At 31.3% G+C, this 14,032-nt stretch overlaps 1 protein-coding gene across 1 annotated transcript; it reads right to left on the bottom strand.

Moving 5' to 3' along the window:
- Positions 1–4,834: 4,834 nt before the first annotated feature.
- Positions 4,835–13,451, bottom strand: LOC143071482 (histone acetyltransferase KAT6B-like). The gene is made up of 8 exons (XM_076245811.1): positions 12,750–13,451; positions 11,699–11,861; positions 10,723–10,835; positions 8,316–8,397; positions 6,835–6,924; positions 6,361–6,430; positions 5,309–5,471; positions 4,835–5,114 (listed from the first exon to the last, which is right to left on the bottom strand). Exons 1-8 carry the CDS (start codon positions 13,359–13,361, stop codon positions 4,974–4,976), a joined length of 1,434 nt encoding a protein of 477 aa, XP_076101926.1. The 5' UTR covers positions 13,362–13,451; the 3' UTR covers positions 4,835–4,973.
- Positions 13,452–14,032: the final 581 nt, after the last annotated feature.

Genomic DNA, 14,032 nt, shown 5'->3' on the forward strand with positions numbered 1-14,032 from the left:
AAATTAATTGCTATTGCACAATATTGTGCAATTAGATATTTCTTGCTATTGTGCAATACTGTGCAATTGAAAATTTCTTGCTATTGCACAATACTTGATATAGAATCCTGATTTGGACCAACTTGAAAACTGAGCCCATAATCACAAATCAAAGTACATATTTAGATAAAGCATATCAAATAAGCCCAAGAATTTAATTTTTGTTAAAATCAAACTTAGTTTAATTTTGGACCCTTTGGACCTTAATGTAGACCAATTTGAAAACTGGACCAAAAATTAAGAATCTACATACACAGTTAGATTTGGCATATATCAAAGAACCCATTTATTCAATTTTTGATGAAATCAAACAAAGTTTAATTTTGGACCCCCATTTGGACCAACTTGAAAACTAGGCCAATAATTAAAAATCTAAGTACATTTTTAAATTCAGCATATCAAAGAACCCCAAGGATTCAATTTTTGTTAAAATCAAACTAAGTTTAATTTTGGACCCTTTGGACCTTAATGTAGACCAATTTGAAAACGGGACCAAAAATTAAGAATCTACATACATAGTTAAATTCGGCATATCAAAGAACCCCAATTATTCAATTTTTGATGAAATCACACAAAGTTCAATTTTGGACCCTTTGGGCCCCTTATTCCTAAACTGTTAGGACCAAAACTCCCAAAATCAAACCCAACCTTCCTTTTATGGTCATAAACCTTGTGTTTAAATTTCATAGATTTCTATTTACTTATACTAAAGTTATGGTGCAAAAACCAAAAATAATGCTTATTTGGGCCCCTTTTTGGCCCCTAATTCATAAACTGTTGTGACCTCAACTCCAAAAATCAATCCCAACCTTCCTTTTGTGGTCATAAACCTTGTGTTAAAATTTCATTGATTTCTATTTACTTATACTAAAGTTTTTGTGCGAAAACCAAGAATAATGCTTATTTGGGCCCTTTTTTGGCCCTTAATTCCTAAACTGTTGGAACCAAAACTCCCAAAATCAATCCCAACCTTCCTTTTGTGGTCATAAACCTTGTGTCAAAATTTCATAGATTTCTATTCACTTAAAGTTATAGTGCGAAAACCAAGAAAATGCTTTTTGGGCCCTTTTTTGCCCCTAATTCCTAAAATGTTGGGACCAAAACTCCCAAAATCAATCCCAACCTTCCTTTTATGGTCATAAACCTTGTGTTAAAATTTCATTGATTTCTATTCACTTTTACTAAAGTTAGAGTGCGAAAACTAAAAGTATTCGGACGACGACGACGACGACGACGCCAACGTGATAACAATATACGACCAAAAAATTAAAATTTTTGCGGTCGTATAAAAACTTAACTATAACCACTGAACCATGAAAATTAGGTCAAGGTCAGATGACACCTGCCAGTTGGACATGTACACCTTACAGTCCTTCCATACACCGAATATACTAGACCTATTGCTTATAGTATCTGTTATATGGATTTGACTTAATCTTGTTCACTGATCCATGAAATGAGGTTGAGGTCAAGTGAAAACTGTCTGACGGGTATGAGGACCTTGCAAAGGTAGGCACATACCAAATATAGTTATCCTATTAATTATAACAAGAGAGAATTTAACATTACAAAAAATCTTTTTTTTCAAGTAGTTACTAAACCATGAAAATGAGGTCAAGGAAATTGGACATTTGACAGACAGAAACTTCATAACATGAGGCATCCATATACAAAGAATGAAGTACCCAGGTCTTCCACCTTCTAAAATATAAAGCTTTTAAGAAGTAAGCCTAATGTCGCCGCCGGATCACTTTCCCTATGTCGAGCTTTCCACGACAAAAGTTGCAAAATTTTCTTAAAATTACCAATTCAGGGGCGGCAACCCAATGGTTGCCTGATTTGTCTAAAAATTTCAGGGCAGTTAGATCTTGACTAAATGAACAATTTTACTACTTTGAGATTGGCTCTAAATGCTTTGGTCTCAGATATATTAGCCAAAAACTGCATTTTACCCTTTTGTACTTTTTTTAGCCATGGCGGCTATCTTGGTTGGTTGGCCGGGTCATCTGAGACATTTTTTTAATCTAGATACCCCAATGATGATTGTGGCCAAATTTGGTCAAATTTGGTCAAGCAGTTTCAGATGAGAAGATTTTTGTGAAAGTTTACAGACGCAGGACACCGGACGACAAGTGATGAGAAAAGCTCACTTGGCCCTTTGTGCCAGGTGAGCTAAAAATTCTGAAGTTCATATGTAAAATTGGTGGTAAATGTTTACTTTCCAGTACCTCAATGGTTTAAATAGTATTCAAATCCAAGAGAATATTTTGATGAATGTTTTGAAATGTTATAAACTCTTTCTCAAAAGTGGAATTTCAGTGTGTTTCTTATGAGTCTGCAATACTTCCTGAAGATACTTCGGTCTTTACACAGATAATTGAGGAGTGTAGGTATAGGTCAAATTGACAATACCCTTGAATAGACTGACATTTTGTGGAAATAATTTGTTTCATCACCATATCTCTTGAACTACAAATTTGATCTATACAACAGCTGCTTTACTCTTATTTCAAGGTAATGCATCTATCATCTAGGAAAACTGTCTGTTGGTATAGGTGTTGAAGGTACAATATTAGTCTTCTGATTCATCTTGAGGCAAATTAAAAAGAATTGAAACAAACATTACAAAGCTTCACTTTTAATTGTTATACTGATGGTCTTGTTAAAAATGTGTTCATTTAAAAAAAATACATTCACGTTGATCTTTTATTAAGATATTTGTTTAAGCATTTGTTATCTTTTAGGTGCCATTTTCATTTTTCCAACATTCTATAAAGAATAAAGTATGTAAGAATGTAAACCAAACGTATAAATTTCAAGAAGTGTATCTTAAACAATATTATAAATATTCATGAACTTAGATGAAGGGATCTTAAAACATTCTCTAGAATTTTTTGACAGTCTTAAAACTTTAAATTATGGTAAAAATTAAGTCATAGAATGCTACAAAACATCAACTTCATGAACTATAACAAGAAAATTGAAGTCAAATTTGCCCAAAATATATGAAAACAGTAAGAACTGGTAAACAAATTTAACATTTCATCATAAAGTTCACAAATTAAAAGTTCTTTTCGTCCACAAATAACTTCCTAAAATACAAGTACATACTGATATGTATCTCAATTAATCTATGTCTGGATAATCAGACTACTGGCCAAATACATTACCTAACATAAATACATTACAATAAAACAAAACATATATGTACAATTTGTATAACAATAAATCTATAAAACAATAATCATTGAGCAATAGACTTAAAGACTTGCGTCTTTTATTTAAAACTTTTTGTTCATTTTAAAATCCATTTGACTGCTAAAATATCTTATCATACAAACACAATATTTTTTTTACACAACAAATTGGTTCACAATACATGTACTACAAAGAATTCTGATATCATAATTCCTTATATATGAGACTGTATTTATATATATTTATAGATTATCGTTAATCATCTCAATGAGATTAATTTTCTCGCTTGAGCCGGGACGGCCAAAGCGAGAAAGGCAATGGAGTTGATATGATCAATGATAATCTGTTTATAGCTATTTTACCTATGAAGACGTTGTCAATTTCATGTCAATTTCGTTAGCAACACCACGTGCCTGCTTAGTTTCTAGCGATAATTTTCGATCTCAAGCGAGTAGCATGATATGAAAATTATCACAAAAAAAGATCAAAGGAAAAATGCACAAAATAGCAATAAATATATATATATATATATATATCATTCTAAATAGTCTAACACACAACATATACCTGATTTAGAATTCTACAAAATGAGCCCATGTTTCTGACTACTTTAATAAGTTTTAATTAACCAATGCAGTTCCCTTCTTTATCTAAACTCAATATGCCAGCAATGTGACACCAACCCAAAAATATAAATAACCAAATCACATTAATAGGAATGACTGCCTCGTATTATAAATATGCATTTGTAACTTGATTTTACTTCAATATTTGCATTCTATAAATTTTATACCGACCAAAAAAATAACAATTTCATTTCAACTGCGTTTAGGCTTTAAACCTGAATGTTCTCTTATAATCAAGTTAACAATAATAACAGTTTGAACCATTCTGATGGGAAGATCAACTTGTTGAAAAAGTTTATAAAGTTGACACTGTAGTTGTGTTGTTTTCTTTTTAGGGAAAAAAATGCAAATGTTCAAAACCTGCATTTTGGCCCAAAACTGTACTTCGCCTGAAATTCTGCTTACTTATGGTTACTTCAATTAAATGACTGGTCTTTAACTTATTAAACCAGTTAAACATTACCGATTTATAGTTGAAAACACATTTTTACTCCTCACCCCTTAATTCTAGAAATTAAAATTTTAAAGAAAAACAATAACAGTAATTAATAACTTAGATGATCTCCAAATATGATATATACAGAATCAGATGATTTTCACCGGTATTAAACTTGCGAAGTGACCTTGATTGTCAGATGAACACAATGATGTAAAACATTGTAATGTTTGTGTGTTGTTGCTTCTATTTTCCAGAAAACCAACACAATTACTATTGCGTTTAAATGTCAGAAAGTGAAAGTCAGAGGATTCATACAATATTCATCTTAAATCGTTTCGGAAAAATTGATATGAAATATAGAGCTTTTTGTCATAGTCAATTCTCAACAATGAAAATATCTAATTTTTTTCAAGGTGTAGTGTACAACTTAATGTTAGATCATTTTGCTTAAGTTTTCTTTTAAGCTTAATGGAAATTTGCATATTGCGTACATTAAAATTTATTGTTCACCTTTACAAAATAATCCCTAAAAATTTATACTCCACAAAAAATAATGAATCCATGATATCACTAAAAGCATTTTAACCAATTACCTATTCACTTTCCTATTTTAACTGTAACATGTAATATGAAATATTGATAATGCTAATGAAATGATCACTTGATTGTTATCAATAATCATCTATATCTATTCCTACTGTCTGTAGTTTAGCAACATGTTGATAAATTTTGAGTGCAGGTCCTAATTTTAAATTCAATCCAGTTAAAACATCACTTCTCTTCAGCAACAATAATGATTGTCCATCTATTTCCTGAAATAAAAAGTATTTATATTTTTATCTTATCAAGTAAAAGAATAAATGAATAATTATTTTGTTGAAATAACATCATACCTTCCTACACTGAAATATCGTGGGCTGTAGATATCAGGTGAGACATAAAGAACAATCAATTCAAAATCTTATTACACAATTCTATCCTTTTTTTTATTAATTATTTAACAAACCTGGTCTTGAAATGAGGAAGCCTGTTCCTTAAAACCTAGCTTGACAAAGAAGCCAACCACATCTGCCACTTTCCATCGTGAAGCATCAGGATATTTGGCTAGCGGAGCAGCTGATGGTCGTATCTCTAATTTTTTCTTCATTTTCTTTGGAGGAGGTTTTGGTCTGAAAACAAATGGTCATTGGTATATAAAGCAACAACATTGTTATCTATTAGGAAGCAAAGTTTTTACTGGTGTACTTGCTTTTAGGACTTTTTATTGGTCCATAACAAACAGGAATGTGCATGTCTTACACTGCATTCTACCTTTTATTCAGAAATATAATTGATTTGTTATTTATCATTATTCAACTACACATGAATTATGTAAGTGCCTGCATTGCCAAAGAAAAAGCTTGCGATAACAATAACATAGACAAAACTGTGAATAAAATGGGAAATGGTATAAATATATTCTCATGTCACTTGGATTGGAAATGTTTTCCTGTGAAGTTTTGGATAAAAGTTGAAAGTTTTCCATGAAACACATATTTTCTGTACATTAGTATTCAGAATTTGATAAAATATCACAGGAGAAATGCTTTTACCTCAATCTACAAAATTGGAACCTTTAATTGTACTAAAAAGAAAGAATCTTCAACAATCTTGAAGGGATGTCTTTAAAAAAGGCACATGTTTTCATATTGACCATGACAGCTATAGTGATAAATATGAAAATAAATGGGGAATGTGTCAATTGTGAAGGGGCATAACTGTTAGAACGGTTAAAAATTTAATCTTGACACTACTAAAATTCACACTTGATCTGTGTTTAGTGGTAATAAGCATTGTGTATAAGTTTCATAACATTTGGTTGAGGCAAAATAAAGTTTTAGAATGGAAACCATATTTGGTACGTAGTCTGAGGTACAGAAGTAGAGTACTTCTTGGACAAGTTTAGAATATAATATGACTATCTTGAAAATCCTGACATAAGGTATATTTTTGAATAACACCTCCTTTATCTCTTTTTTTTAAGATTGATGCCAGCAGAATCATCTTATTATTGATTACCTTTCCTCTTCTTCCTCTTCAGACGCAGGTGATTCACAGGGAGTTGGGAGACATGACGCACCACCGCCCTCTAAAAAGAACACAAAAATAACATGATCAAACATGGACATGCTTTATCTGAAAATTATATATTGAAATTCTACAAATCACTTAAAGAAATAAATTCCCTTGTTGCTAAAAGTTTATGCAGTTTCAAACTTTGTAAAATAGAAAAAAAATGTTGCATTATGTTCTACAACTATATCCTTCCTTTTCAAAGATTTGCAGAAAGTTGTGTTCTTTATATGTGAAGACATTAGACATAGTAGCCTTTTTTCACTAGTCACATTAGGAATTTTAGATAAAACTAAGAAAATGTGAGTTCATAATAAAATTTTGACCAATCATTTGCAGAGAGCAAAGTTTTTTTCTAGGGATGAGAAACATTTTGCTCACACTGACCAAGTGGAAAAATCATGAAAATTACAGCATTACCTGCCACTTGCTCTTCCTCTTGTGTGTCTTCTACCTCTACACTAACATCAGCTGTTCCTTCTGTTACACAACTACCACATACCCACTTTCCTTCAAAACAAAAACATTGCAAAATTATTTATTTTAAAGATCCAGCATTTATTTTAATTTAATGATTTCTAAACCAATTCTTTAATCTTCTTTTTTTTCCCCTTTTTTTTCCTAATTTATTTGCTCAACAATGGTTGTTTTGTATTGTACTTTTTTTTCTATTTTAAATTGTTGATTCATGTAAAACTTTTTTTCTTTAGCTACATTTTGAACAAATGCCATATTTAGGCTACAAAACACACAAGGTTGTTTGATTAATATTTTTTTGGGTGACTTTTCACAGGTAAATGCTGTTGAATTTGGTTGCAATCTCTGTAGGAAGTGATAATGTAAGGGTCATAAATTAAATCATATTAATATACTAGCAAAAGTAATTCTTTTATGAATCACAATTTCATGACCAAAGAAGTAAAGACTACCAAAAATTTCATTTTTTGTTGTTGTTATCATCAACAGTGTGACATGTGTGTTGTGATCTCACTGAATGTCAGGATGGATGAATTTGTTACAAAAGATTAAACCAATGTTAAATATAGTCAGTGTATAAATCTTAGGGATAGGAAATAGATCATAAATTTTTGTGCTCAAATTTGACAGTAACAAAAACTGCTTCACTGTCTAAACTAGGACCTAGAACTATGCATTGATGTCAATTAAAAAACAGCTGCATCAGACCCACAAGATACACCTGTGGTTTGCATGATGAAATTGCTGCAAGAGTAAAATTGAATATTGATGAATGGCAATGAAATGGCAAAAAAAAAAAAATTGTGGTCCCAATTTGATGATTAAAGCGCTATAACTCTGGATAAGTCATTTCTAATATTTTCAAAATTAATAGAGAGCATATTTCTACTAACTCAAAATTCCATATAAGGTTAATAAATTTTCTCTAGCTTATGATGGACAATTTCCCAAAAGGATAAACAATGTATTAATGTACGTCTTTTGATTGAGTTAAGCCTGTCAATTGATATTTTACCGTGTGTTTTTCTATGTTGTGATGTTATGTTATTGTTTCAGAAAAAGGGAGAAGGTTTGGATCCATGAAAACGTTTAATCCCGCTGTAAATGTTTGCACCTGTCCTAAGTCAGGAATCTGATGTACAGTAGTTGTCGTTTGTTTATGTAATTTATACGTGTTTCTCGTTTCTCATTTTTTTATTTTATATAGATTAGACAGTTGGTTTTCCTGTTTGAATGCTTTTACACTAGTAATTTTGGGGCCCTTTATAGCTTGTTGTTCGGTGTGAGCCAAGGCTCCGTGTTGAAGGCCCTACACTGACCTATAATGGTTTGCTTTTTTAAAATTGTTATCTGGATAGAGAGTTGTCTCATTGGCACTCACACCACATCTTCCTATATCTATAAATTTAAAATAAGATTTTTACCCTGTGGTTTCTTTTCCACTGCTGGTTCATGACAGTTCATATGGAAACCTTTGTCACAGGCATCACAAACTAACATCGTGTCCTGTAAAAACATACAAAACTTACAACTGAGAGGAATAACTACCTGGTAGGTAAACATAGAAAATTTTAATGCTTTGCAAGATTTAACTTCCAACTTTACTAGTGTTAATAAGTCGGAATAAGTCGGAAATCAGTTGGTTGGGCCTGGCGATGTCGATAATCGATTGTCGTTAAAGTTTTTCGGACTTTTAGCTTATCAACTTCCGGTCCGTTTCCGGTTTGCATTTTATATGCGTAGCAAACAAATAATAACAAAAAATATCAGGATCGATGACAATAACAATGTCAAACATCCTATAATTAAAGACATAACCAATTTCCTTCTTTATAAACGTGACAAATGCATTGACTATAAATATTTGCAGATTGATGGAATGTTATTTAAAATTAATAACTTTGTATGAAATACTTTCTTTCAATACCGGTACTTGCAACTTGAGAGCGTACATAAAATCATTCTGATTTTAGACAAAATAATTTCTTTGCTTCATTAGAACGTGTTGCAAATTGCCTTTTATTAATGTTTTATCTATTTGTAGCATCAAAAACGTCATATTCCTTTCCAAATTGCTTGCCAAACATCGTTTATTTTTGTAAATTTTCCGAAATTTGTCAGCCATATTGAAAAATATAAGAATCACAAATCGGAAACGGTTCAACTATGTAATAATTCTGCATTCTTGCAATTATAAGTTCAGACGCACGAATGACACAATTGACAGAAAAAATAATGATCACAAAAGTGAAAAAAAAGCATTATACACGAATTAACAGACATTGGCTTAATCCCCTTTGTTTACCATATATATTATAATACAAATGCATTGTTTTATTTTTTTCTGTTAATCTTAAATTTCTTAAAGTTAAAAACTTTATATATCTTTTCTTAATTAGAAGCATTCAAATGTTTATACAGCTATGTTATTGAAATTGTATTGTGAGTTACACAATTGAAATTTAGAAATATTAGTGTCACTGTTGGTAATTTATTTTGTAATTATGAGATCAATATGAATCTTGATTCTTATTAATTATTGTTTTAACTGCTAAATAAATAGTTATCAAAGGTACCAGGATTATAATTTAGTACGACAGAATATGAAAAGGAAACAAAAGATTAAATATGAATATATACACATTAGACATGTACAATGAGACTCAGTAAATGCATGATTTCATTTGAAAAAAGGGCAAGGTATTATGATGCGATTATAACCAATAGTCGGTTGGTTGCTGTCAAACAATTGTAATAGATAATCGGTTGGTAATTTCAACCGATCATCCAACACTAAACTTTACCATATCTACATAACATGTTTTACTTGTAAAATGTTCAATATCTTCACACCTTACTTACTTACTTACAAAATCATCAGAATATTCACACACAATACAGATTTTACTTATAAGAGCATGAGAATCTACACACACAATACAGATTTTACTTGTAAGATTCAATACCGGTACTTGCAACTTGAGAGCGTACATAAAATCATTCTGATTTTAGACAAAATAATTTCTTTGCTTCATTAGAACGTGTTGCAAATTGCCTTTTATTAATGTTTTATATGAGCATGAGAATCTACACACACAATACAGATTTTACTTATAAGAGCATGAGAATCTACACACACAATACAGATTTTACTTATAAGAGCACGAAAATCTACACACACAATACAGACTTTACTTATATGAGCATGAGAATCTACACACACAATACAGATTTTACTTATAAGAGCATGAGAATCTACACACACAATACAGATTTTACTTATAAGAGCACGAGAATCTACACACACAATACAGATTTTACTTATAAGAGCACGAGAATCTACACACACAATACAGATTTTACTTATATGAGCATGAGAATCTACACACACAATACAGATTTTACTTATATGAGCATGAGAATCTACACACACAATACAGATTTTACTTATAAGAGCACGAGAATCTACACACACAATACAGATTTTACTTATATGAGCAGGAGAATCTACACACACAATACAGATTTTACTTATAAGAGCATGAGAATCTACACACACAATACAGATTTTACTTATATGAGCATGAGAATCTACACACACAATACAGATTTTACTTATAAGAGCATGAGAATCTACACACACAATACAGATTTTACTTATAAGAGCATGAGAATTGACACACACAGTACAGATTTTATTTACTCAAAAATCAGAATCTTCACACATAAAACAGACTTTACTTATACAAGCACCAGAATATTCACATTTATTGCAGTTGTACAGATTTTACTTAAACCTATATCTTTACACATAATAATGGTTTTACTTACAGGGTCGCCAGCATCTGTACACACAATACAGATTTTACAGTCTATACACTGCCATGGTCCACGCAATGCTCTTTTGGCTAACACTGGATTGTAACCCATACATGAAGGATGTGCTAAAATAATATGAAAGTTTAATAGTAAAAAAATAAAAACCTTATTATTGACATAAATTGAACTTAATTGACATTATTTGTTACTGCGTTATTTGTAGACGAAAATAAAATATGATTTCAAATTACCCAGATCATACAAAAGACTTGATAATTGATATTTGCAGCTTCCCCACTAAGTACCAGGCATTAGAAGTATGATAAAATAATTGCTGGGTCAGGGTCAGAATAATGTGATAGGAGAGAGTAGACATGCTGTTCTGCTAAATTGAATATTTTGTAAGTCTGCCACAATTGTCAGTCTAGCACACAGCAGGATTTATATCTAGATCACATAAACACTATCCAATCCAGAATATGCATTTCAATTTGTCACACAGGACTTGTACAGGCATCTGTCATCATCCAAGATTGATGTATTTTGAGATAATAACATGTTTTTTTTTTAGAAAACAAGCAGTCATAGCAAGGGAGATAATCAAATGCAATGATTTTGGAAGACACAATTTGTATACAGGGGAATTTTCCTACACCCAAAATAAGGTTGATATTTAGTTGACATTTTTTTGTCATCTATTCTTATGAAATCAATTTTAATTTACTTTCAATTGTAAGTAGACTTTATAAATCCGTTATAGTTTATGCACATTTTATCACAGTATAAGAATTAACGTCAATCAGGAATACACAACACCTAAAATTCATACTAAATATAGCTTACATAACACTTTTTAATCAGGAATACATAACACTTTAAATAAAAGTTCATACTGAATATCATAATCTGGCTTTGGTCAATACTTTTACAGCGATTACAAGATGCATAAGAATATTTAATGTGTCTCCCTACATGTATGAAATTGTACCTTGTGCATTACAATCTTTGCAAAGTAGTATCTTTTCTAAATCTCCATTATCTTTTTCCCTGGCAGACTTGAGGCAATAATCACAAGATAGACTTGTTCCAGGTGAATTGGCTCTTTGTTCATAAAAAGTTTCAAAATCTGGTCCATGATTTTTCCTTATTTTCTGTTGAAAAATAAAAAAAAAGAAACATATTCACAAACACAAAATCAATTCAACATATCACAAGAAATAGATGAGTTTGATCTAAGGTAATCTGAATTTCATCAATTTGGTTTATTTCATTTCTGTAGGTGTATCTTTCAAGCCCTACTATTAAAGTCATATGAAACAAATTCAAAAAATTATGGATATTCAAAGAAGTAATTCTTCATTTCAGCATATGGTACAATTATTATATATTTTTTTCAAAGTAAAGGAGATTTAATATATTAATATTAATATATTGATTTGCCAATTTACTGGACAGCATATAAGAGGGTCGTAATGGGGTACCTTCATGACAAATAACAGTAAAAATTCTTGCCAAATGATGTTAACAGTAAATTTTGGTGCATGATGATAAATGTACAAATTGATAGCTTTTGACAAATCATGCTAAAATTTTAATCATTTTGACACTAACATATAAGAGGGTAGTAATGGGGGTACTTTCATGATGATAACGGTAAAAATTCTTGCAAAATGACGTTAACGGTAAATTTTAGTGTATGACAATAAATTGTGCACTTTCTTTGAGACGATAAAGAAATCAGCTGAATTTGACGAATAATGCTATTTTTTTTCCAAAAATAGCGGTAAAGATAATTATTTGTGACATCTGACGAATCACGATAAGGATACTTTGACAAATCACGGTAAAATTTTAACTAATTTGATGCCAACGGTTGTGGAAAATGACCGTTTGACGCCTGACACTAAAGGGTATTACCACCCTCATATAATAAACAGTAGGTGAAAATTACCATTTGACGCCTGACGGTAAAGGAATTCAAAACCCTCATATAATTTAGAAATGCATTTTAGTATAAATTTAATAAGTAAGTCTTTAACCTTTCTCTTTGAAAGCGGTCGTCCTCTCCTGTTAAGACTTGATTCATCATAAGATATTTCAGTTTTCAAAACTGGTTTAGGTGACAATTTTCTTTTAAGGCCACCTTTCTTTTGCTTTTCTTTTCCAGATTCTGAAATTATCTTATAAAATCCATTTTCGTGTTTCAGGATGACCAAATTATCTGCTTCCCTATCCAGTGCTACTTGAAGCTGTTGCTTTGTGAGGCGAGGCTCTACAGAATTGGTGTTGAACCATTTCTCTATCTCTTTCACACTTGCGCCCTTGTTCTCGCCATCGGCACCGCTGCCGCAAAGTGCGGCTAATGCATCAAGGATGTTTTTGTTAGTTGCATGTGAATTTAAGCTTTTCTTGCCATGTTTGATGCTTTTGGAACTTGAAGGAACTCTATAACTTGTGTTTCCTTTAAATTCTACTTTCAAAACGTCTCCCGAGTCGACAAGTTGTTCAAGGTAGGCTTCCGTCTCCGCAGTTTTCAAACCATGCCGTCGCGCAACCAAATGAGCGATTCGCATTGCATCTGGTCGCGCCTTTCGTTGGCGGAGTTGGTCTATACATTCTATTATAACTGATTTATACTTAGCGAGGGGCATCTCTTCTATAATAATGGAAATATCTTTGAAATTTGTTATGCGACAAGCCTTCTTTCTTCTTCCAAACAAAAATCAATCACGCTTGCGCATATTTGATTTCCTTTCATAGCATTGTGGGAAGTTCAAAGGCATCTTTAGGAAAATGTATTTACTCAATCAATAGATTCTAATAAAATTAGCTGTCTTCAATACATATGTTTCTATTGGTATAGATTAAAAATAATATGTATTCAACTCAATATATTTTAATTAACCTACTTGATTATTCGTGGGCGGTTTAAATTTACATTATCCTTAAGGAAGCCTTCTTGTGACGTCACAGATGCACAGAAAGAGGCTTAATTTGAATGTACCAGACGGCAAAATCTGATTTTTACCGAAAAATGTTACGCGTCCTTGTTTTGAAAATCAATCACTTGAAGTTTTCTGAAATAAATTGTTTTATAAGAAATTGTCATACTGTAGTGACTATTATTAAAGAAGCAACTTTTGTTAAGAATTTTACTAAAAGTTTATACAATGCCGCAACATGTTTGTTCAGGTTATATAATTATATATCCAAAGACCGTGATATTATTTATGAATATTCGACAAGTGTCTTTGGTGTAGAAATGAGAGTTTTTCCATGAGTAAAAGTCGAATATCTTGCATTGCCGTCCTAGCTAGCTGTT

Source organism: Mytilus galloprovincialis, chromosome 1, assembly GCF_965363235.1.
Source record: "Mytilus galloprovincialis chromosome 1, xbMytGall1.hap1.1, whole genome shotgun sequence".
Classification (NCBI taxonomy): Eukaryota; Metazoa; Mollusca; class Bivalvia; order Mytilida; family Mytilidae; genus Mytilus; species Mytilus galloprovincialis.